Source organism: Lissotriton helveticus, chromosome 1_2 (assembly GCF_964261635.1).
Source record: "Lissotriton helveticus chromosome 1_2, aLisHel1.1, whole genome shotgun sequence".
NCBI lineage: Eukaryota > Metazoa > Chordata > Amphibia > Caudata > Salamandridae > Lissotriton > Lissotriton helveticus.
The window spans coordinates 297,799,943-297,826,760 of NC_136058.1; the positions used below are offsets into that span (position 1 = coordinate 297,799,943).

General features: G+C 49.9%; 1 protein-coding gene across 2 annotated transcripts in view; it reads left to right on the plus strand.

The window, feature by feature from the left end:
- Nucleotides 1-26,818, plus strand: part of LOC144801703 (E3 ubiquitin-protein ligase HECTD3-like) — a 507,926-nt gene that overhangs the window by 296,547 nt on the left and 184,561 nt on the right. For both annotated transcript variants that reach the window (XM_078671764.1, XM_078671765.1), the window contains one exon: nt 17,029-17,093. In XM_078671764.1, the coding sequence (XP_078527890.1) occupies nt 17,029-17,093 (65 nt within the window). The remainder of the gene's footprint in view (nt 1-17,028; nt 17,094-26,818) is intronic.

The following is a 26,818-nucleotide window of genomic DNA, read 5'->3' on the forward strand; positions in this document are numbered from 1 at the left end:
CTTCCTCACTGCCGTGGTTTAATGGCAGGGGGCCCGCCATGAAAACTGTGGCGGTGAGGAAATGCAGCGGGCTCTACATGACCCCCATGTGCCTCTCGGCCATGGCATGCACGGGGCACTTAGTGTGCCTCCCTGTCTGCATGTACTCCAAGTTCCTGCATGGCGTGGACTTCGAAGTCCATGCCATGCAGGAACCTGCTTTGGCATTCCCACAGCAGTGCTTTTTTAAAACTACTAATCTGGCGGTCTGCTGGCGGTGACTTTCGGCCGAGTGGGGCGGCAGAGTGGCGACCTACTCCCGCACCGCCAAAGTAATAATCGGGCCCTTAGCCAGTCTTAAAAATACAATTCACTTTGATATCAACATAGATAGGACAATATGTGATGGACTTATCTGAGCTCCTGACGAAATCCGCATTATCCAACTCAAAAAATCTCTTTCTTGGGGATCTTAACCTCCATTGGAACGATACCAAAGACCCCACTATCTCCCTCATCACTACTCTCCTTGAGATCACTGAACTCCTATGCTTATCCCCAACATACCCTAAAGGAGCCATACTTGACGTTATTCTGTCTAACGAAGATCTGACCACCGTGACCAATATCATCCCCATTGACTGGTCTGACCATCACCTTATACTGTTCACCACTGATACCTCAGCAAGCCTCCCGCCTCTAAAGTCAACAGACCTAAGAAATTGACCAGAAACCTAAACTGTATCCCCCCAGATGCTCTCCAATCTAAACTCCAAGCTCAACTTCTTCTCATTCCCCACTCACAAAATGTGAATGAGCTCACTGAACTCTTCAATAATACCATCACCGGTATTCTTGACCAACTGGCACCGCCTAAACTCAAAAACCAAAGAAACACCCCCTCCAACTCTTGGTTTAATACTGAGATAAATAATGAGAGACGGTCACTCAGACTATCGGAAAGAACCTGGAGACACCATCGCTCACCCTCCCATCTTGCACTTCTCAGATGTGCTAGATCCACGTACAAAAAACACATCCTCATGGAAAAGGCATCCTTCTTCCGCACTCAACTTGATCGTGCCAAAAACAGACCCAGGGAACTCTTCAATATCATTCGAAACCAAACTTCCCCAGCACCTCCTAATATGACAGCCTCCTCAGCCAGATGTGAAGAAATTGCCCATTTCTGACCTAAACAATCTCCGCCCTATCACTATCCTCGCCCCCTCCCCAAAGGTCCTTGAAAAATGTGTCCTACTACAACTTGACAAACACATTGAAAACTTCAACCTACTCGACCCCCTTCAATCTGGCTTCAGGAAAGGCTGCAGCACCGAAACAGCAATACTCAATGCCATAGATGACATCCATCAATCGCTTGATAATGGCGAGACCTGCCTTCTTATCCTCCTTGATCTCTCCGCAGCATTCGATACAGTCAACCACTCAGCCCTACTTAATGTTCTTAGGATCTGTTTCGGCCTTAATGGCACCGCCTACAAATGGGTCATCTCTTACCTTCAACACCTAACTCAGCAAATCAAAATTCAAAATTGTCTCTCTAACCCCACTCCCGTCTCCCTTGGCGTCCCCAAGGATCTATTCTCTCTCCTTCCTCTTTAACCTCTTTATGGAACCCCTCACTCTCATTCTTAAACAAGCAGGCATCAACTCCCACCTATACGCCGATGACACCCAAATCTATTACAAGATTTAAACTCATGCTGACATCTTACACCTGAACAACACCCTTTCCAAGATCCAAACCTGGTTCCATTCAAATCATCTCAAACTTAACCCTAATAAAACTGAAATCATTCTCTTCTCCCCTAAAAAGAACCCTCTCCCCGTTCAATCATGGATTTCTGACCTTAATGCACTCAACTGCTCACTCACACTGTCCAACTCCGTCAAATCCCTTGGCATTTCTATCGACAACACCCTTACTTTTAACGTTCTCATCAAAAACTCTGGTAAAGGAGCCCTCGTCACTCTCCGTCACCTCAAGAAAATCAAACCATTCATACCCACCAATGATTTTAAACTTGCAGTTCAGTCTTATACCATTTATACCATGTTTGCCTTATACTATCATAAGCATGTAAAGCACTCTGATACCTCTGGGTCTAGCCAGCGCTATATAAAACTTTTAAAATAAATAAAATACATGCTATGTCTTTGCAAAACACGTCCGGTCAAACAGCACAGCCGACACGTGCTTAGCCTTACTAGATGTCCTCAGAGCTGTAAGGACTTAACAAAAGGATACCAACAACAATGGTCACTTATTAAACTTGGATAACAACAAAGAAGAAGTGAATAGGAAATACTAAAATAATACAGACCAAACCACTGTAACCCTTACCCCAATAACGTGAAAACACAGAAGAAGGAGATAGGTATATGGTTCTGTTCACTTTATTACTCATTTTCTTATACATCATATGGCTTGGTCTGAGCTGGTGGCTTTGGCTGGACTTACTTTTTGTGTGGTATTTTTCTTGGTAATTTTTTTAACTGTCTTGTTCTCCTTCTTTTGTGTTTTTACGTTATTGGAGTAAGGATTACAGTGGTATGGTCTTTGTAAAAGTGGCATTTTCAAAAATGCAATTTCAAATCCGAATTTACCATAAGTTTTGATTTAACATTGTGATTCCAGAGATACCAAACTCAAAAAGTCCATCTCTTCATAACTGGTATTCACACTTAAAATGTAATCATGTAACCCCAATGTTATCCTATGGGAGAGATAGGCCTTGCAGTAGTGAAAAATGAATTTGAGAGTTTCTCATCCTGGCAAAAGGTTTATAAGTTGACATGGCAGTTTAAACCTCACACACATGATCTGCAGTGGCAGGCCTAAGACATGGTTGGAGGGCTACTAAAGTGGGTGTCACACTCAGTAATGCAGGCTCACTAGTAGCATTGAATCTACAGACCTTGTGCACATTGTAGTGCTCTTCACTAGGAACTTATAAGCAATTAAATATGACAATTGGGTATGAACCAATGTTGCCATTCTTTAGGGAGTGCGCACATGCACTTTAGCACTGGATAGTGGTGGTATAGTTCTTAGATTCCTACGGCCAACAAAAAACGAATTCAGCAAAAAAGTGGAGGGTAAAGACAAAACAACACAACCTACCTTTCAGCCTAAAGCCACGGAGTCTAATCAATACCTTGATAGACTTCCCTGCTTTGGACGATCTAACGGGCAGAAACTACAGGAGCACTTGCCAGTTCTATGCCTCTCTGAACTCATTTGGATGCCTCTAGCTATACTCTCTGGAACAACTGAACTGATCCATGAGGAACCATTCTCCGCACCTGAGGACCCCATCTGTGCAGCACCTTAGCTTAACTTGCTGACCGATGCGTCCCAGTAGGCAGAAAGAACCACCCTGGCCAACAAAGTTATGTGGCCCATTCCACTCTGTGGATAAGATGTCTGTCCCCAACCCAAGAAAAATTCTGTCCATAAGGACAGTAACCAACAAAATTACTGACAGTTGTTAGTGTCAGGAGCCAAGCCTCAGGCCATCCACTACTAGGTGCGGGGATATTGGGTAGGCCTCTTTTCCAGCTTTGGGGCTCTCTAGGAGTTCCCTTTTGGCACCTGAGGTTTCTCTGGCCTCTGAGCTATCTCAGAGTATGAGGGCAGTAGCTCCAGGTGGATTGCACTCTACTTTAACTCTACCTCCCACCAGTTGACGGGTGGTATCCTGACAATAATTAGTTAACCCAGGGTGTGTACCCTTAAACTGAACAGGGGACAGGGATGAGTCTTTCCTCACCCTGACCCTCGATATGTGCCTCCGTAACGTCCGCTTGAGAGTGGTACTCCCCAGAAAACTGAACTGTCAGGGTGCCCTTGACGGCTGCCCCTCTCAGTTTTCCTGACATCGGGGGCAACTCATTCGCCAAAAATGCAGTCTGCAGGCATCTGGGAAATAACTATTATCCTCCTCTGGTTCACCTACCTACCCCATTCCAGGGATAGTAGGCCCATACGATGGAAGAAGTCCTGCCCATGGGCCTGAATTAACCTGCACACCTGGCCAGTGTACTGCTCTAGGGAAACTAGCTTTTCTGCAGCCATGGTCTGGTTGGCCAGGGCAGTGACTGGGACCCCATTCACCTTCAACTGGTGGAACTGACAACTCCCACCCTCTGGGATCACCATCTTAGTTTATCTCCTAACTAAGGGTGGTCATGGCATGGTCTATGACCTTCTCCTGGGACTAATTACCTCTAAGGCTATATGGGCCACCCCTGTAAGGTCCTAACAGTGGGTGGTTTCTTAGGACAGACAGAGTCCCCCGGCTTGTGAACTAAAGCAGTGCTGTTGGACATGGGTTGCCCTGGCCCAGCACCCACTAAAAACATCCTGCCTTTTAAATACTTTGCAACCTGCCCTCTGGGTTGTCCAGGGTCTACCTTAGAGGTTACATATATGTATAAATAGGGTAGGTTTGGGCCTGGCAAAAGGTTTATTTTACCAGGTTGATATGGCAGGTTAAACTGCACATACAGGCTCTGCAGTGGCATGCCAGAGACACAGTTAGAGGGTTACTTAAGTTTGTGTGATAATCAGTGCTGCAGGCCCACTAGTAGCATTCAATTTACAAGCCCTGGGAACATTATAGTGCACTTTACTAGGAACGTATAAGGAAGTTAAATATGCCAATTGGGTATAATCAATGTTACCATGTTTTAGGGGGAGAACGCATGCCCTTTAGGAAATGTTAGCAGTGGTAAAGTGCTCAGAGTCCTAAGGCCAACAAAAACGAATTTAGCAAAAAGTTGAGGGTAAAGGCAAAGTGTTGGGGGGGACCCTGCAGAGAGGGCCATTTTCAAACAAAATGTATTGAAGAACTACTGTAGACGCATAAGCAAAACAATAATTTTTATGTTTGCTAGTCTCCCTGTCATAGATACAGGCAATTCATTCTAATTTTCTACCTGTTATTGTAACTTGAGGAGCATCAGGGCATATTTTTCTTTATGACCACTTTCAGGGTCCTGTGTATCCTGATCCTCAAGTATCATATTGGGTTCTTGCTCTACATCCATGGGTAAGAGCCATGGTGTGCCCAACGTGAGGGAGATTTGTCCAATTGTTCTGAAAACGTGACATCCCACGACCATCAAGATCTCCCTTATAAGTGGTGGCACATTCTCTCCGGGTAATCTGAATAAAGTGAAATTAGCTTATTCTCTTGTTGACATGGTGCTCCCTGAATGTACAAGCCAGGAACTCCATCACCACCACAAATAGCAACAGCGATAGTAGGCAAATCTGCCGGGTGCCTGTGGTTATAGAGAATGCTGTTAAGTTTAGACCATTACCCTGATTCGGTGGTCCAGATCAAAATACAGAAACCTGATCCATTACAGAGAATCTCTGGAAACCCCAAGTGTTGAAGTACAGCCTACATATACGGTTAGCCCACCAAACAGAATGCCTTTTTTGGCTTCTAAAAACATTGTTGCAACAGGTATGTTGGGATCAGTCTGGTGCATTTGGTCAAATTGCTGTCTAATGTTGTGGGAATCTTCCTGATACAAATGCTGTTTGTTCCTACAAGGCTTTAACAGTCATACATAGCATTTAGCCATTTCTTGGCCAATATTTTTATGCCCAGACTCATCTGAGACAGAGACCTATTCCAGGTGCATTTTGACAGGTTTACAAGGTTTTAGTAAGGTGATTATTAATGCTTCTCATAATTCTGGAGGCAGTATACCTTTAGTTCTCTCCCTGACCATTTCATGAGTGATGTAATATGTGAGGTCATAAGCAGTGCATTGCGGGGGCGTAAGTTATAGTTTGCTCAGGTAACTATAACTGCTCAATTTCACTGGTTTTGTGCAAGTGAAATCTAAACCAAAATATAACGTCCCTGTAACCTTTTGTTTTTTATTACGTGAATTTGTAAGGTTTTGAAAATTGTATTTCCTGACTGTAACCACTAACCTTTGACACTGGGGCCCTCATTAAGATGTTGGTCGGAGTTACCTCTGACCGACACCGTTTCAGCGAGGAAACCACCCCCACCATAAGTCGGCGGTTCCAAACACCTAATTACGATGCAACCGCACATAGTGCGTTCGGAAGCTTCCATTTCTCTATGGAGGCTTGTGCTGTGGGCGAAAATCGCACGCTGCACAAGCTCCCAGTGAGTAATGGATTTTTGTGAACATCCCTGCACCTCACGGTGCCTGCCACATGGTGTAGGGATGTTCAGGTGCGCCCCAAGCCCAAATACGAGGCCGCGAAACGAAGGGACCCCTGCCAGGGGCCCCCAAATTCTCTTTCTGACAGCCTTTCCATGTCGGAAAGGCCGACGTGGAATGTCTGTCGGAAACGGACAACATAATCCTGATGGCGGAAACACCTTCCTTAAGGGATTATGGCGAGTTTCCGACCAACCGACGGGCTCCATGAGAAAGCGTCGCTCAGTCCCTCTGCCTGCTGCCTCTGACTACATGCATCATAATGTGTTGGTCAGACCGCAGCAATAGATGCCGGTCGGACAGTTGCGGTCTGACCTGCATCTTAATTAGACCCTGAGTGTGTGAGTGAGTTCATGAGTGTCTCTGTGGGGGTATGAGTCTGAGTAGGTTTGTATGTGGGTGTGACAGAGTATGAGTGGGGCTGTAAGTGGGTACATGAGTGTCTGAGTGGGTCTGTGAGTGAGTGTGATAGTCTCTATTAGAGGTGGGAGGAGTCTGCAAAGTTTTGCCGCTCCCCTTCAAACATAGAGTTCAGCAAAAACTCTGCCAACAGCCGACTGAGCGGAGTTTACTGCTGCACTCACTCCTAGACTTCAGCACCTAAGATAGTGCACCAGGATATGCGTTTGCAGAGTGGTTGAGAAAGGTGGTGGGGTCCCTGATGAGGTCTGAGCAATCCCACTGTAGGGACTTACTTGTGACAACAATAGATGTTATTTCCCCCCAGTGACCCTCGAGAGCCAAGGGGACTTCATCCCCCAAACAGTAGTGCGCCAGTAAGTGCATTTGCATAATAATTGAGAAAGGGGGTGGGGCATCCGAGGTCTGAGCAACCCCGCTGTAGGGGACTTACTTCTGGGTGTTATTTAGCCCCGTGGAGATGGGGGTACCCAGGGCTCAGTGTGGTGTCATGGCCTCCCCCCCCCCCCCTCATTAGTCTTTCTTTAGTGCCGGGGAGGTGGTGGTCCTCAGCTCATAGAGCTCAGGAAGGAGGGCCCTATGCACCCACCTACTTTTTATGAATAAAGGCCCAGGGAGGTGGTGGTCCCCTTGGCTTAAAGAGCCTTAGGAGGATGAGTGTGAAACTAATTGGTATTAATGACAGGCGATTGGAGGCATCATTATTTAACAATCTATACATACCCTTGCATAATAAACCACATCTGAAAGAAACAGGTTAGTATTAGATTCCTTACCTTAGAATATCCCCAGGCGTCAGTCTGGATCCTGAAACTTTTGCGTAGCAGTACCCCTGCGCGTCGGTAGGCGTCGTCTGCAGGCGTCGTCTGCAGGCGTCCCCTGCGGCTCCGCGTCCGTCGATGGCGTCGTGCGCCGTGATGACGTCGCTGGAGTATATAGACGCCGCCTCCGCGCGCTGACATCAGTTCTTCTTTTTTCCGCGCCAGTTAGCGCAGATCCGAGAAGTGCAGTACTCCGGTCTTTTGACCAAAGTTTTTTTCTGTGAATCTTTGATTCTTCTACGGTGCCGGTAGGATGCCCGGTTTTAAGAACTGTGACGACTGTGACCGCACGATGTCGGTCACGGATCATCACCGACTCTGCCTCCGGTGCCTGGGCCCCGACCACGCCGTATACGACTGTGTCGACTGCCGGGCCCTGACGAGTAAAGCTAGGCGGGAGCGGTCCCGCAAGCTACTCGAGCTGCGGGTGTCGGCCCCGCGTCGAGAGCGGTCCCGGTCCGGCCGGAGGTCGAGGGAGCGGTCGCGGAGCCGCCACGAGCGCTCCGGAAGTCGTCACCATTCCTCTGGTTCCTCAGGTAGGAAACACAAGAAGTCGGGGCGTCGTCATCGTACCCCCGACTCCCCCCGACGCGGCCGGGGGTTCGGGTGGCCCCACCCCCGCGGCTCCGCGTGAGTCGCCGGCGCAGCCTGCTCCATACCCTACGGTCCCTGGGCAAGGCGCGACGCCCGGGGAGATAGAGGAGTTCCTCATGGCCATGAGGGCACTGTCTCCTCCGACGGGGCCTACGGCGCCTTCGGGCCCTGTGCTTCCGTCCGGGGGCCCTAGCGGTTCGGGTGCTCCTGCCTCGACGCCGTCGTGTGCTCCGGCCCCGGCGCCGCCGACGGCTCCGACCCCGGCGCCGCAGGGACCCTCAGGGTCGACGCCGGCTGGTCTACCGGCCTCTCCGGCGCCGATTCCATCGGGGTTGCCCCCGACGCCGCCCCCGCGCGGCGCCGGTGCGCCGCCCCCATACCCTCTCCGACTCCGGACGCGGAGTCGGACCGGCGTCGCCCGACGCCGAGTCCGACGCCGATGGGGCCTGTGGACCCCGGGGAGCCGGTCTACATTGTTGATTCCGAATATGGTGAATATGTAGATTACGGAGAGGGTTGGGAGGGGTCTGAGGACCCTCTGTCACGCGAGTGTCAGTACAATGTGGACTGGACAGGTGAATTGGGTGACGCCAGTGGTCTGGACGACTCTCCTAACCCTGGCTTTGTCTCGCCTCCTACCGTGGCTTCGGAGGAGGGGGCTGCTTATTCAGTGGTGCTGATGAGGGCTGCCAAGGCCTTACACCTTGAGCTCCCCGTCGCGGCCGTGAGGCCTAACATCCTCACTGAGGTCTTCAAACCGCAGTCATGCCCACAGGAGCCACTGCTGCCGTTCAAGGAAGCCTTGTCTGACGTTCTTTTGGGCACGTGGTCCAGGCCCGCTTCAGGTTCGCCTGTTGATAGGAATGTGGCCAGACGCCACCGTCCGTGTAAGGATGACCCCAAGTTCCTGTCCACCCATCCCACCCCTGAGAGTCTGGTGATCCAGGCCTCGACTTCCCAAACTGCATTCCCGTCGGCCCCGCCCGACCGGGAATCCAAGAGGTACGACCAGTATGGAAAAAAGGTCTTCTCGTCCCTGAGTTTGGGACTGCGGTCTTGAAACACCGCATGCCTCTTGGGCCGCTACTCCCACTCTCTGTGGGATACGGTTGCGGACCTGCTGCCAGAATGCCCGCAGGAGGTACGGGCAAAGCTCGGCAAGGCTATGATTGAAGGCCGAGACGCAGCAAAATACTCCATCAGGTGTGGTCTTGATACGACCGACTCGCTGGGCAGAGCGATGTCCACGACGGTGGCGATTCGTCGCCACGCCTGGCTGAGGTCCGCCAACTTTTCGGCAGATGTCCAGAATGCCTTGATGGACATGCCGTTCAATGGCAGTCGCCAGTTTGGCGACAAAGCGGAACACGCGCTGGAGCGCTTCAAGGACTCCAGGGTCACGGCCAAGTCCTTGGGTCTCTCGACCCAGCGCCAGCAAACGGGTTCGTTTCGCTCCTTTCGTGGCCAAGGAAGGGGCGGTCCCACACGTGCTGCCAGCCACGCGCCGCAACACATTTCTCAACGCGGTGGCGGCCGTGGAATCCGCCGTGGAGGCGGTCGGGGACAACGGCGAGGTCAGACCACACCTCCCCCCGCAGCATCGGCCTTCAAATCCTCCTAGTCCGTGCTTTCACGCCCATGTGACGCCAGTGGGTGGCAGGGTTCGCCATCACCACTCCCGCTGGCGCGCGATCACATCGGACAGGTGGGTGCTGCAGCTCGTCCGAAGGGGCTACTCCCTCCCCTTCGAGACCACTCCTCCAGCCATGCCACCGCAGAACCACCGTGTGTCGGGGGACCACTTGACACTTCTGCAGGAGGAAGTTACGGCCCTCTTGGCCAAGGGGGCCGTCGAGCCCGTTCCTGGGCCAGAAGTAGGGCGTGGTTGCTATTCCCACTACTTTCTGGTACCCAAGAAGGACATAGGGGGCCTACGTCCTATCTTGGATCTACGGAACGTCAACGGCTTCCTCCGGAAGGAGAAGTTCAAGATGTTGACTTTGGCTCAGGTCTTGGCTGCTCTAGACCCGCTAGACTGGATGGTAGCGTTGGACTTGCAGGATGCGTATTTTCACATCCCCGTCCTGCCGGCCCACCGGCGTTACCTGCGGTTCACGGTAGGCCACGAGCACTTTCAGTTTATCGTGCTCCCATTCGGCCTTACCAGCGCCCCACGGGTGTTCACAAAGGTGATGGCGGTGGTCGCAGCCCATCTGCGCCGGTTGGGGGTTTCAGTCTTCCCCTACCTGGACGACTGGTTGTTGAAGGCGGGCTCGCCCCAGACAGTCGTCCACCACCTTCCGATGACGGCAGACCTCCTGCACGAGCTGGGGTTTTCCATCAATGTGCCGAAATCACACTTGTGTCCCTCTCAAAAGCTCCTTTTCATCGGAGCGGTTCTCGACTCGGCGCAGTTTCGGGTTTATCCTCCGGAACGGCGAGTCCGGGATATACAGGCTTTGATTCCCATCTTTCAGCCGTTATCCCGGGTTTCGGTCAGGTTGACGCTGCGGCTGCTGGGGCTGATGGCTTTCTGCATCCTTCTGGTGCATCACGCCCGGTGGCGGATGCGGGCTCTGCAGTGGGACCTGAAGTTTCAGTGGGCCCAGCATCAGGGCAACTTGTCCGACCATGTCTTGATCTCGGAGGGCACTGCGAGACAACTGCAGTGGTGGCTTACGGACCGCGATTGGGTCAGAGGCAGATCCCTCTCCCTTCCCCAACCGGAGCACGTGGTTGTGACGGACGCGTCCCTCCAGGGCTGGGGAGGCCACTTGGGAGAGGCGGAGATCAGAGGCATCTGGTCTCCGGCGGAGTCCCGGCTCCATATAAACCTGTTGGAGCTGCGGGCGATCCGTCTAGCACTGAAGGCATTCCTCCCCTTTGTCAACGGGAGTGTAGTGCAGGTGTTCACGGACAACACCACCGCCATGTGGTACTGCAACAAGCAGGGCGGAGTGGGGTCGTGGACCCTTTGCCAGGAGGCTCTGCGTCTCTGGCAATGGCTGGAACGTCAGAGCGTGACTCTGACGGTTCAACACCTGGCAGGTTCTCTGAACGCCAGAGCGGACGAACTCAGCCGTCGGTGCTCGGTGGATCACGAATGGCGTCTGAACTCGGACGTGGCGCAAGGCCTCTTTCTGAAATGGGGAGAGCCTTGGTTAGATCTATTCGCCACAGAAGAGAACGCGCAATGTCATCAGTTCTGCGCGTTGGAGTTTCCAAGACGGCACTCGCACGGCGACGCCTTTCGGCGCGCGTGGAGTTGCGCTCTGTTGTACGCCTTTCCGCCTATACCACTTCTGCCCAGAGTGCTGAAGAAGATCAGGCGCGACCGGGCCCAAGTTATCCTTGTGGCTCCGGACTGGGCTCGAAGGTACTGGTATCCCGAGCTACTCAGCATGTCAGTCGGTCCCTCGATCCGCCTGCCCCTTCGGGAGGACCTTCTGTCGCAGCAGCAGGGGACGGTCCTCCACTCGAACCTGTCCAGTCTCCACCTCCATGCGTGGAGATTGAGCGGCGACAGTTGAGGCCATTTGACTTGCCTCCTGAAGTTTGTGATGTGATTCTGGCAGCCAGGCGTCCCTCCACAAAGTCGGTATACGCCTGCCGGTGGAACAGATTTGTGGCATGGTGCACAGCAAAGGCTGTGGACCCTCTTTCTGCCCCTCTCTCCGAGGTTCTCCTCTTTCTTCTCTCTCTTGCCCAGCAGGGCTCTGCTCTGGGCACTATCAAGGGCTACCTTTCTGCCCTTTCGGCCTTTCTAAGGCTGCCTGATCAACCTTCTTTGTTCAAGTCCCCTATTGTAACGAGATTCTTGAAAGGCATCACGCACATGTATCCACCTGTTCCGTTTGTGATGCCTCAGTGGGACTTGAACCTGGTTCTGACCTTCTTGATGTGTGCTCCCGTTGAGCCACTTCATTCCTGTCCTCTCCGTCTCCTGACTTTAAAGACGGCCTTCCTGGTTGCCATCACCTCTGCCAGGAGAGTGAGTGAGCTCCAGGCTCTTTCTGTCAAACCTCCTTTCATGTCCATTCATCCAGACAAGGTGGTTCTGAGAACTAGACCTTCTTTCCTGCCCAAAGTAGTCTCTGCTTTTCACATCGGGCAGTCCATCACCTTACCCTCCTTCTTCCCGCCTCCGCATCCTTCAAAGGATGAAGAGCGGCTCCATCGTCTGGACCCAAAACGTGCGCTTTCATTTTATATGGATCGCACTCGCCAGTTCCGGGTGGATGACCAACTGTTTGTTGGCTACGTGGGTGCGAAGAAGGGACGGGCGGTGCATAAGCGGACCATCTCTCGGTGGGTCGTCCTGTGCATCAAAGCGTGCTACTCTTTGGCTCGGAAGGAGCCTCCTGTTGGGCTGAGGGCCCATTCCACTCGGGCCACGCCGGCTACTACTGCCCTGGGCCGGGGAGTCCCCTTGCAGGACATTTGTCAGGCGGCTACGTGGGCCTCGCTGCACACGTTTGCAAGGCACTACTGCCTGGACAGTCAAGTCCGGAGGGATGGCTTCTTTAGCCGTTCTGTCCTCCAGGACTTTCTGGTGTAAGCTGTATTGGTTCGCAGACCCACCACCGGGGTTGGTATTGCTGGGGTATCTATTCTAAGGTAAGGAATCTAATACTAACCTGTTTCTTTCAGATGAACAAGTTACTTACCTTCGGTAACGATATATCTGTAAGAAACAGTAGTTAGTATTAGATTCCTTACCGCCCCACCCATCCTCCCCGTTCTGCGAACTGATACATAGGGTTAAGGTCATCCCCTTCAGGGCCCTAGTTTCGCATGGCACCAGTGTTGGTTCTTACATGGCTCTGCGTGTTCTGGCGCGGAAAAGCTGTGTGCAAAGAACTGACGTCAGCGCGCGGAGGCGCGTCTATATACTCCAGCGACGCCATCACGGCGCACAACGCCAACGACGGACGCGGAGCCGCAGGGGACGCCTGCAGACGACGCCTACCGACCCGCTGCTACGCAAAAGTTTCCGGATCCAGACTGACGCCTGGGGATATTCTAAGGTAAGGAATCTAATACTAACTACTGTTTCTTACAGATATATCGTTACCGAAGGTAAGTAACTTGTTCTTTACTGTTAGATTGGCATAGGTCATAAAATAATTGCGATACAATAAGTAATGCTAGAAGAAGAGAAAATTCTGTCTTAAACTGTGTAGATTGGATCTATTGCAGGTAAAATCAAGGAACTGAGGGTCAGATGTACGACCCTATTTTGGTGTCCCCGTTGTGCATGCAAAGTACAAATGGGCCATGTACTAACCTTATTTACGAGTCGCAATTTTTTTGGGACTTGCTAAATAGGATTAGCGACTCGTTATTCGGAAGGGGCGTTCCAAGGACGTCCCTTCCTAAGAGCCTGTAGGAGCCCTATGAAAGAATGCTTTGCGACCGCAATTGCAGTCGCAAAACAGTCGCAGTTTACCAGCCTTCTCAGAAGGGTGGTAAAGCACTTGCAAATGAGAAGGGGTCCCCAGGGGACCCCTTCCCCTTTTTGAAGGAATGGAGAAATATTTTTTAGGGGCAGGCAGTGGTCCCATGGACCTATACCTGCCCCTAAAAAATGAAACTAAAACGTTTCCTTTTTCTTTTTTTAAATGCATCTCGTTTTCCTTTAAGGAAAACGGCCTGCATTTTAAAAAGAAAACCTGCTTTATTTAAAAGCAGTCCCAGACATGGAGGTCTGCTGAGCCCAGCAGGCCACCATACCTGGGAGGACCAGCCATTCCCAATGGGGTCGCAAATAGCAAGTGCCTCATTAGTATTCATGAGGCATGCAATTTGCAACCCCATTGGGAATCGCAAACAGTGTCTGAGAGACGCTGTTGTACATTGTGATTTGCGACACGGGGGCAGAGCTTGCCTGGCTCAAACATGCCCGCGGCTTAGAGTAGATCTGTAAGCCCACTTCTACATCCTTAAAAATCCTGCTTCCCCTAGCGTTAAATCCTCGATTTTGCCCCCAGCCTGAGAGTGCAGATAACGGAGGGAGACGACCGCCGCCGGAATTCTGGCCGAAAAGCATTTTCAGGACAGGGCGGTGGCCGGGACCTCGCTTTGGAAGGTCCCCTTCTTGACAAAGGCGCACAGACCAAAGAATCAATCATCATAACATTTGTATAGCGCACTACTCACCCGGAAGGGTGTCAAGGCGCTTGGGGGAAGGGGTCTGCTATTGCTCGAACAGCCAGGTCTTGAGTTGTCTCCTGAAGGCGAGGTGGTCCTGGGTCAGCCGAAGGTGGATGGGGAGGGAGTTCCATGTCTTGGCCGCCAGGTAGGAGAAGGATCTACCTCCGGCGGTGGCTCTTCGGATGCGTGGTACGGCGGCGGGGGCGAGGCTTGTAGAGCGTAGCTGGCGGGTGGGCGTGTAGAAGGTCAGGCGGTCGTTGAGGTACTTGGGGCCCAGGTCGTGGAGAGACTTGTGTGCGTGGGTGAGGAGCCTGAACGTGATCCTCTTGCTGACGGGAAGCCAGTGCAGGTCCCTCAGGTGGCCGGAGATGTGGCTGCGTCGGGGGATGTCCAGGATGAGTCGGGCGGAGGCGTTCTGGATGCGTTGGAGTCTTTTCTGTAGCTTGGCTGTGGTTCCGGCGTAGAGGGTGTTTCCGTAGTCCAGTCGGCTGGTGACGAGTGCCTGGGTGACCGTCTTCCTGGTTTCGGTCGGGAGCCCATCGGAAGATCTTGCGGAGCATGCGTAGGGTGTTGAAGCATGATGATGAGACGGCGTTGACTTGTCTGGTCATCGAGAGGGAGGAGTCCAGGATGAAGCCCAGGTTGCGTGCATGGTCTGTTGGCTTGGGAGTGGTGCCCAGGGCGGGGGGCCACCAGGAGTCGTCCCAGGCGGAGGGCGATGGTCCCAGGAGAAGGACTTCCGTCTTGTCTGAGTTCAGTTTCAGGCGACTGTTCTTCATCCACTCTGCGACGTCTTTCATCCCTTCGTGTAGTTTAGTTCTGGCGGTGGCGGGGTCTCTAGTGAGGGAGAGGATCAGTTGGGTGTCGTCGGCGTAGGAGGTGATGTTGAGGCTGTGTTGGCATGCGATGGCTGCAAGAGGTTTCATGTAGACGTTGAAGAGGGTGGGGCTGAGTGATGATCCTTGCGGTACGCCGCAGATGACTTCGGTGGCTTCGGATCGAAACGGGGGGAGGCGGACTCTCTGTGTTCTTCCGGCGAGGAACGAGATGATCCACTCCAGTGCCTTCTCTTGGATACCGATGTTGCTGAGGCGTTGAAGTAGGGTGCGGTGGCAGACAGTGTCTCTACCTATCGCCAATAACTTGGGTGACCATGCTGGCCTGGGATCGGACTTCCATGAGGCACAAACTGACCACCTTTCCGTCCCTGTTGACCCCAATTTTCGAAAAACCCGGACTTTACGATGGGAACTGTTGATGGGGAGTTTGTAGAGTGGAAATAGTTGGTGTGCCGCTCCATAGGCCGCTTTTTCGACACCAAGGGAGTGCTCCCCTTCCCCAAAATGCGCAAGGAATATGGGCTCCAGGAGTCTGAAAAACTCCCACGACCTACAAATACAGCACTGGATTGTGCATCCTCAAAACAAATTGAATGCACACCGGCGACTCACCCCTTACGAAAGATGGCTCCTCGCCACGTACTCAGACAAAGGGTTAATAACTGAATTATATGCTTTTTTAATCAAACGTAACAAGCACACACAGCGCCCGACAAGCTAGTTGGGAGGAGGAACTGGGGAGGTAATTGAGCACTAAATAATGGGGAGAGCTATCCTATAGGGCCAGACGCACAGCTAGCAGTAATGCCCTTAGCGAAACCCTCACAAAGATAGCCACGTATTGGTACTAACCCCTTTTAAACTACACAGAGTCAAGCCCAATCGAAGCACGAGCTGATGGCGGGGTTGCGGGCAGCGGGGGACACTGACGCATATCTTATGGGAGTGCCCCCAGATCCAACAGTATTGGGTGCAGGTACTCAATGACATTGACCAACACCTAGACACCAAACTGCCACGCTTCCCTTCATACATACTCCTAGGCCTTCCAAACTCCTTGACCTACCCCATGAAATCCAGACGCGGGCGGCAGATAGGAATGGCGCTAGGACCTGCTATTCAAAACATTTATAGCCACTGGGGGTCACCACAGACTCCTACACACATTAGTTTGCTTCAGAGGCTCTGACATACTCTAGGGATAGAAAAGATTACAATGACCCAGGCCGGTAGAGGGGAGGCATTTGGGGATCCGTACATGTCCCTGCTCTTACAGGAGTTTAGGGAGTTGACATGCCCTAGATATCTCCGACTATTACGCCTGCCGGAGACCAATCAACCTCCAACAATCTCAAATCACTGAGCAAACTTACATCTGTACATTTCAAGAGTCCCAATGTGGCGGTACAGGAGGGAGAGAGGGGAGGAGGTAGTTTGGGAAGGGGGGTTTCACTGCCAGCATGACATAAGCAATAACTTGTCGGGGGTTGGGGCTGTATGTTTATGGGTAACTGTGTACCTTGCTGTTGGCATTGTTTGACTTGTTGAAATGCTAATAAAAAAGAATTGAACCATAAAGTGGAACATCTAGGTCTTCTGGAAGGTGGAAGGTGTCGGCGATACCAAATTTAAAATTCTGATTATATCTAGTTGCCTATTTAGAGTATGGTGACGAAGTACAGTCCGTGATGGTGGTAGGGGACGTTACTTCTGCGACTCTAACGGACTACCCTTCACCAAATTTAGAGATGACTGCCTGCCTAGTCGTGTATTCTAGACCTGGCATCTGGGTTTTAATGCATGAATGTGAAAGCCGATGTTGCTTCACTGTTACAGTTCTATGTGGTTTCATATCTGCATTGGGAGGGCTCAAGGTATTGTCTTTCAGAGAGGTATGAGCCTGCAGGAGAAATTACACCATGCTGCTGTTCCTCCCAATATGACCTCCTCTTCAGTAAACTAACCTGCTCTTTCCATTCCAGATGGCCGCCGAGCTACACCCAGTGGTGGGAGTGCAAGTTCACTGAAGAAGGCCTTGTTGACCGAGGTAATGACTTTAGCTGCATTATAAATTGCATTTTGCATGAGCAGCAGAGACTGTTATGTACAGCACCGAGTATCAGAGTGTCTGTGAACTGCAATTTACAACATTATTTTGCCAACTTTCAGTTACTGTGCGGAATATAACTTTTATGAACAATAGGCAATCATGGGATCTTTCTGATTTATCGGGACACCTATCACCCTATTTAGCCTATGAAGGCTTATTTCCTTTTCCCCAGTCAGACTCTTTGTAATTAGGAGTTCCTGTAAATGAATGAAGAGAGTACATGCCATTGCCACTTTACTATCTCACCCTTGTCGCAATACATGGCTCGTAATTGCACATGAACGATGACCATTTCCAGTGTTAGGAGAGCGCTATGTTGACTGAGGCCCGCTGCCAGCTGGCTCCGGCCTCATCTGCAGTGCACCCCACCGCAGGGCTAGTCCTTGGGCATGCGCCCTGTGACAATCGCTGGGCTTTATCCACAGCCTTTCATCAGCTTACTTCACCCGCTGTCCTTCCCCCACCTTGTCCGAGAGGAGTCCTTCATGCCCCCAGCATTCCGTAGGGGCCTTACTACCTCGAACTCCCCTAGCAAGTATTACCCTTGCTGCCTTTAGGTTTTCTCTGGGAGAGTTTCATAGCACAAATGCAACCCATGTGATCCTTTTTGCTGCTCCCCTCGTGCTTCCTAACTTACAGCCCTGTTGATGATCCCACATTGCGTTAAGGGATCGAAACATTGTTGACCTGTAACCGACCCTATGTGTATTCCTTCATTTGAACTAAACAGGCCATGTTCTCGTTTACCTGATACACACATTGATCACTTTATTCACGTGAGTATCACACTAAAGAGCGCACCAAGCATGTTTTTTGTCACTGAAACCCAATGTTTATTATCTTTTGTATATGTTTGATTAAATGAGAAATTAAGTAACATGAGTCTTATATATTGGGGCACTGCTGTTTGTGTAGATTGCGTGACAATCCCAGGTCCCTAGTGATGCTTGGGGGTTCCCCTTAATACATTCTTAGAGTTTGAGGATCATTTATTTTTGTATGTCTCTTTATTGAAACGTTTTAGTGTTCAAGTGTCACTAAAGGAAAGAGACTTACAACTTAGAAAGCACACTTATTGGCTTTGGGGTTGTAAAGCGATCAATTTTAATCCGATATTTGCATAATGATCATATTATATTTGCATAATTCAGTCTCCAGGGCAGCCCAGGAGAACTGTAACTCCAAACCCGATTAAATCCTAGTACATCAAATCAAGTTGTATCGCTACCTGTCTGGATCAAATATTAATAAAGAAAAATTGCAAAAACAAAATTTTCCATAAAATGAAGACAATTAAACAGCACGTGACACACAGTGCTCAGTGTGTATTTCAAGCTAATCCCTGTGGCGAGTTACCACTCATACACCTGTAACTATCACTACAATCCTCCTCTACTCACAATACTGCAAAATACTACACCAGTTGATATCTGAAATGACTTATGCGTCATGAGTTACTGGTGTCCCTCCCTCCCATCCACCACGTACCTTGGCCCCATCATATGAGGGTATCTTACCCAATGCTGGCCATATGGTGGCTTTCATGTCACCATTCAGTCCTCCTTTGAAGAAAGGAAGACCGCATTTGGAGAAACACCTCCAATTTAGCTTAAAGTCTGTTAATGAGTTTTTCATAGGATACCATGCAGAACATTTAAATGAGCCAATCATTATGAGCAGGATAAATGGCTGATCGCCACCTTCTGAGAAGATACTCTTGGGCTACAGCTAGCACCATCGATAGAGTTGTACTTCCTTTAAAGATTTCCAGGCGATTTTTTTTTTATAAACAACTTTATTGAACGTTTTGCTGCAAACCACAGCATAACACAGTATGATTGTGGATCAGTATAGAAGCATGGCATGGTAGCAAATTCCCACAAAAAACACACTACGGTAGGGGGGGACCTAGGGGAAGTTTACAGACCTCGCTCTGGGTACAATCCCCAACAGGCATATCAACAACAAAAGGTACCAGAGGGTCTCGAGGAGTGTGCCCACAAGAAACAGAGAGCCAACCTATCCCTGCAGACCAAAGTGATACAACACAGAAGATTCTCAACAGGATGAGGAGAATACCCATCAGTCACCATACGGATCCACCCTTCATCATTTGGGATTTTATCCGTACCACCCGTCTGAGAAGCTCGGTGCCACACTGAGAGGTCAACCCGGTGGTAAGGGGGTTCCTCAAAGGAGAATGGCAGTGACAGTGTGGTAGACCACTCGATGTTGGTAAGTGGCCCTAGATATGGGACTGGGGTGTGCAGTGCTAGAGATAGTGATAAAGTGAAAGAAACCCATAAACTGTGTGTTTAAAATTGGTTTGAATAGGCACTTGAAAAGAAGTTTATTCCGTGTTTGCCTAACATACCAAAGTATAAAAACAATATAACCTAAGGCCTTCTCATAAGGTAGACTGCTCTAGGTCAGAGTAGGTCGACTAGTTTCTGCAATACTGGGACTATAGTTCCCTTGCATTCTTCAGGACCAATATAAATAAAAATCAAAACTACTGCACCAAGTGAATTAAAAATAGTAAGTAAAAGATGACACCAGGATAACAGTGCAAGTGCTAATAAGTCACCTGAACGCTCCCGGTGCCCTTACAGTCTGTGTTGATCACTAAGGAGAAAGAAAGTGGGTTAGGTATGGTTAACAGTATTAAATGGGCTGACCAGAAAGTCCATTTTATGTGGATCAAACTTTGCATCACACTAACTATGTTGACATATAGGCAATAAATACTCATATGGCCTGAATTTTAATTTATTCGGAAAGACAATTTCATAAGCCGAATATATCGTCGTCCTTACCTAGATCTGTAAGGATGACTGGCCTCACCCCACCTGGCAGCGGCTCAGGGGAAAGATGAAGCACCGCTCTATAAAACATGCAAAGAACACGTAAAAAACACAACACACACAACAGGAATAAAGCACTTCCTCTGAACGGTTGCCGACAAGAAGTGGTATCTGTATCTCTACATGATGGATATTTGTGGTATCCATCACTCGCGGAGCCAGAACTGTGTCTAAAGGCTGCTGTCGTTTTTTTAGAAAAACGCGGCTCGGCGTGAGTAAGGGCAGCAAGCGCGAGGTCTGAGCTCAGTTTCAGAGTTAAGTAACATGAGTAAAAAAGGGGAAGAACGCGGAAGAGCGCGTGGGACAGCGACATGCTTCTCCTACCTCTCCGTCGGTACTCCGTGCCGGCGTCCTGGCCGACTGGGGAGGTGACGAGAGGCGGAGTGGCAGAAGTATATAAGCCGCGCTCCTATCGGTCGCCAGGTCACATGGGGCGACTAACGGACCTATGAGCATCTTGCAGAATTAGACGAGCCCTCTCATCTCATTGGCTGATGCAGCGTAAGTCGTGAGCGTACATTGGCCAAACCTGCGTGAAGTGGTCATGGTAACGCGGGTCCATTCCAAATGTAAACACAGCACGAACAGGATCCCACGGGGAGGGTGAACTACGAAATGTCATAGAGATAGTCTAATATCTTATAAAAGAAGATGAATGAACTAGTTTTCAGTGACTGTCGCCTACTCAGGCGTCCAGGGAGGAACTAGACACGATGTTTACTGCGGTTAAATCTAACCGCAGGTGCATCTAGTGAGGCATAAAAGATACCTAACGCTGTTGTTTGCAATGAGATTACCTAGACACAGTGATCCATACATATTGCTGGGATCAGTATGGTCTGGTCCTGTTTATGGGGACTGCATCCCAAGTAGGGTCACGTGGTGATCAGGATGGACAAACTCAGCCAAGTGCTGTGGCTCAGCCATACTGGCTACATTTAAAAGGGAGAGAGATAGAATGACGACAAACCTCTCATTCGTCATTACAAGCCAATAATGCAGCTACAGACATGTGGGTTGGAACAGTGGGGCCCTACACTATTATTATGGGCAGAGTCAAAGAGAGGACCAGGGAATATCATCGTTCAGACCCCCTCTGTGTGTCTTCAATCTCAGCACCCACCTTTGCTCTTTTTTCAGCAGGTACCTTGTCACATCAGCTGTGTGTTTCGGAATAAATGGTTGCTCCAAAATAGTCCATTGGAAATCCGTGGCTGAGTGCTTAGCTTCAAGAACAAATTCCCACGCCATTTTAGAGGCTACAGCTGACTTTTTTCCTTTGCAGAGGCTCTCATGTCTGTGGTGGGAGCTGCTTCAGAGGGGTAATAAACAGCGTGGTAGCCTAGTCATGCCATGATGGAACTGCAGACAGTTATATTATTTCAGAGGACAGATCCCAAAGAGCTGTGAGTTAGGGAGACATTTCTAGACGTTTTGTCTCTCATACACCATAGTAAATATGTCAGTTCCAAACAGAACAGACACCACCGGATATGGTGGTAATGGGCCTTTGATAGTAGAGCTGTCTGCAGCATTCCCAACGGTCAACCATGTTGCCCCAGTATTGGAACTTTCATAGATTCCCATGCTTTTGTATCATTCCCCGTCGTCAGAATGGGAGTCTCGGTAATAAAAAATAACATAGCAGTAGGTACAAAAGAGAAAGGAAAGGCCTAGGCCTCATTCCCTTTTGTAGCATATCTGTCTCTTTTTGTAAAAGAGACCAAACTAATCATCAGCCAATCAGAAGAGCATCACCCCTTAGAACCCTCCTGAAGGAACCTCAGAGCCTCAGATTTTCTACCGCACATTGTGCTTAAGGAGTCTCCTTTGAGCTCTGCTCAATCTCTACTCTTTCAAGTGTTTTCTACATGATTTCTCTTCAGGATTGTTGGCTGTCCTTTCCAGGATGTCTGATAAGGAGAAGAAGAAGGCCCTTTTCAAGCCATGTTCCACCTGTGGCAAGAAAAGATTGTTTGTTGAGGACCGGCATAAAGATTGTATATATTGCCTGCATCCTGATCATAAGACTGCGGACTGCAAGATCTGCCGCATCTTTTCTACCAAGACCCTCTGGGACCGTGAGGGTAGGCTTCTCAAGCTGGCTCCAGAAACTGAAGGCCAGAAAAGACACAGTCTCCAGTGACAGTGAAGAGTCTTCTTCAGCCACATCTTCAAGAAGGTCAGTCAAAAGGGGTAGGGCTTCCCCTTCACCTTCGGTGGAGCGTTAATCTAAGGCCTCAAAAAAGCCCCCAAGAGAGTCGGAGAGCCAGGGTCCGATCGAATCTCTTCACCACGGTGTAAAGGAGAGGGAGGGACCATCTACACCGTCTTCTGGGATGAAGAATGCTCCAGCCTTCAAAAAACCATCTTCTCAGTCTTCTGAGAAGTCAGACTGGAGTTCCAAGTCGTCGACGACGCAGCTGAAGGCTCTGTCGACGAAGGCGTTGAAGCCCAAAGTTAAAGTGATACCGTCGACGGGCTCGTCGACAGTACGATCAGCGTCGACGGGATGATGGACGGAGTCGTCGACGATGGTGACAGCAATGTCGACAAGGATGTTGACAGGAACGTCGGCGACGACAGTGAAGACGAGGGATTCGTCGACGACAGCGACGACGAGGGTTTCGTCGACGGTGGTGACGACGACCGTGTCGTCGACGAATTCTTCGACGACAACACTGACGACGACTGCAGGAGTGTCGACGGTCTGGTCGACGCTGACGCCCATCTCGTCGTCGATAGTTCGTTTGTCAACGGGGTCTACTCTGTCGACGACGGCAGCATTACCAGTAACGACTCCATCGTCGACGGGATCATCGACGATACTGTCATCGACGGAAAGGATCACTATTTCTATGAGACGGATTACACCAGACACGACGTCTCCAAGGAGGGTTACCCCCTTGCCTCCAGCTCTGCTGTTAGAGGAGGATGATGACGACTCAGATGATGAGGATCAGGACTCATATGGATATGCACACAGTCAATCCCAAATTCTGGTAAAATGTCAAGAAACTGATTCCAAAGAAGAGTACTTGCAGGAATGTGCGTATCAACATTCTGCTCAGCCACATGAGTATACGAGGCAAGAGGTGGTATCTGTTCCATCTTCCCTCTTGCAGGATCTCCATAATATGCAACAGGATTACAAATCCAGATGTTCACAGCCTGCTTCTGTTCCGACTACTCAAGCCCTGCCTGTCCCTACGACCCCTGCGATGGTCTCTCCAGAGTTGCCGACTCAGTTGATGTCTCAGCCGCAATCACCGGTTACGCAAGTACCTTCAATTCCACTGGACATTCACGATGATTCCTCAGATGAGGATCAAAACTTTGATGGCAGGCCTAATCAAGGCTTGGAATGGGAGGAGTATGTCATCCCGGACCCGGCTTCACCATGTCCTGATCAGGTGAACTCCCCTCCGGTGGATATTGGGGGGTTCCATAAGTTGATGGAAAGGGCTTCTAGCAGATTCAAGCTACCAATGCCTTCTGTTGCCACAGAGTGATTTCTATATGACTTTAAAGAGCCATATAAGAACGTTACTAGATCTATCCCTATTGTTCAACATGTTTGGGAGGAAGGCATTAAAGTAATGAAGAACCCAGCTATGGCGGTACCTGTCCTACCGCGCCTGGAAAAGAAATATAAGATGCCCGAGGATGGTCCGGCGGCTTTGACGGGACACCCAAAACTGGACTCAGTGAATTCACAGGCTGTGCAGAGGAAATCACGCAATCCGTCAGCTCCCTTGACTACTCCTCCAGATAAGGAAGGCAGGAGGTTAGACAAGGCTGGGAAGAGATTTTCTTCAATGGCTCGTCTTTTGGTGCGGGCAGCAAATGCCTTGGCGATATTAGGCAGGTATGATCACCAACTTTGGTGTGACATTTCACCTCATTTGGATCAACTGCCTCAAGAAACAAAAGGCGATGGGAAGAACGTTTTGCAAGAAGGGGCAGCAACGTCAATGGAGATAATCGATTGTGCCATGGACATCGCCACAACAGCCTTTCGATCGCTAGCTGGTGCAGCAGTTCTTCATCTCCAGGGATTGCTCAGGGCGACTTGGTTTAGACCTGAAATCCAGAATAAGATCCTGGATCTACCTTTTGATGGCGAGGTGTTGTTTGGGAAGCATATTGATGACACTCTCCAGGATATCAAGAAGGATACCAAGACGGCTAGTTCTCTTGGTATGCTTCAGTACCGAAAAGCTCCATTCAGAGGTGCCAGGGGTAAGAGTACCACGTACTGAGGCTCATACCAGCAGCATCGGTACTCATCGTACAGATCAGGGTCACAGCAATACCGCCAGCCTTGTCAGCAAAGACAAGGCCAGACCTCGAATTTCTCTCGATTGAATAATAGAGGAAAACAGAATCGCCAAGCACATGATACGTCCAAGAGACAATAGTGGCATCCCGGCTCTTCCTACTGTGCCCATCTCCACAAGATCATCGGTAGGAGGCAGGGTATCTCAATACCTTCAGAACTGGTCCAAGATAACATCAAACCATTGGGTGCTAAACATCCTTCGAAAGGGCCATACTTTGGAATTCACACAAATCCCACCATCCAAGCCCCCGGCCGCCATCCCATCAAAACAGCTGCGTCTCCTGCGGCTCGTAGTTCACCAGATGCTCCTGAAGGGTGCTATAGAGCCGGTTCCCTCCTCTCAAAGAGGGGAAGGATTCTATTCCAGGTTCTTCCTGGTAAGGAAGAAGCTAGAGAAATGGCCACCCATTTTAGATCTCAGGGAGCTCAACACCTATCTCATTTCCCTATCCTTCCGGATGGTCTCGCTTCAAGACATACTACGTCTCATCAATCCAGGGGATTTCATGGCCCGCTCGAACTCGAAGATGCGTATTTTCACATACCTATTCACCCTGCTCACAGAAGGTTTCCCACGGTTTACAGTAGCCAAGAGCCACTTTGAATTCAGGGTTTTTACCCTTTGGGCTTCGCTCAGCCCCAAGAATCTTCACCAAGGTGCTGGCACCGGCAGCGTTTCTGCGGAAAAATCACTTTCAGGTCTTACCTGGACGACTGTTTGCTGAAGGCTCTGTCCAGGGACACTGCGAGGGAAGCAGTCAACGCGTGTACAAACCTTTTTCAGAATCTGGGTCTTATTCTCAACAAGGAGAAGTCATCTCTGGTTCCGACCAGGACTGCACGCTTCCTGGGGGCCATCTTGGACTCAAATCTCAACAAAACTGTACCAACCTTAGAAAGACAGGAAAAACTGCGAACCATGGCAATGGTCTTAAGAAAAAGAAGGTATCTTTCAGTACGCCGTTACAAATCCCTTCTAGGAGTGATCTCCTCATGATTCCCTCTAATTCCTTACTGCAGATTGAGGGTGTGTCCTCTTCAGGAACAGCTAGACAATCAGTGGAAGCAGGTTCACGGTTCATCCGACGACAAAGTGACGATCACCTCGGCAATGAAAAGAGCTGCCTTGTGGTGCACGAAGCAGGAAAACTTATCCCAAGGTCTATCCTTCGTAAGCGATCCGTCTCCTCAGGTTGTGACGACGGATGTGTCATTGGACGGCTGGGGTGCGGTATTGCAAGATCTACATGTCAGCGGACATTGGTCATCCCAGCACCGTCTTCTTCACATCAATCTCCTAGAACTCAGGGATATCGAACTGGCTCTTCAAGCATTTCTCCCTGGACTGAGAGGTTCGAAGGTTCTCATCCGGACGGACAACACCACGGCCATGCATTACATAAACAATGAAGGAGGAACCAGGTCTCTCCCGTTGACTCAGGAAGCTCAAGAAATCTGGAAATGGGCTATCCATCACGAGATTTTGCTGCAAGCAGAACATCTGACAGCCGACAGACTAAGCAGGCTATCCTCAGTCAGTCACGAGTGGGAACTCAACCAAATGGTTCTGGACGAGATTTTCCAACAGTGCGGCAAGCGTTCGATAGATCTATTTGCCACTCCGACCAACAAGAAATGCCGGTCTTATGCAAGCAGGCTTCACCATCGAGGATCACCTTTCCCCCTATTCCAATGATTCCGAGGCTTATCAGGACGATCAAAGTGGAACCATGCAAGATGATCTTGATAGCTCCTGCTTGGCCGAGACAGTTCTGGTTCACGGAACTCTATCTGTTGTCGCTCGTCTCCCTCCTCTTCCCTTGCGGGCCATTCCGGACCTTCTCACGATGTCCATGGGGCAGATTTGGCATCCGGATCCAGCTTCATTGCACCTGACTGCATGGCTCCTGAGCAGCGAGAATTCATGAACCTTCCTATCTCGAATGAAATAAAACAGGTTCTCTCCTAGGCTAAAGCCCCTTCCACGAATAAAATGGAGAAGATTTTGCGTTTGGTGCAGGAAAGAAGGCGTTGATCCTTTCTCTTCTCAACCTCATCAACTTCTGCCTTATCTTTTGTCCTTAGCCAAGAATGGACTGGCACATTCATCCATAAATGTTCACTTAGCGGCAATTTCTAGATACAGACGTTCAGCATCGGGACCTTCTCTCTGGTCTTCAAGAATAATTAAACAGTTTCTCAAAGGATTGTTTAGAGTTTATCCCCCAGTGAGGCCTCCGCCTCCTACTTGGCAGCTGAATCTGATTCTAACACAACTTATGAAGGACCCTTTTGAGCCTATACATCGACGGACATGAAATTCCTTTCATGGAAATTGGCTCTTCTTCTTGTCCTCACATCGGCAAGATGCATTGGGGAGCTACAGGCTCTTATTATTCAGGAGCCGTTTCTTCAATTCAAGAGGAATACTGTAATCTTAAGAACTAATCCGAGGT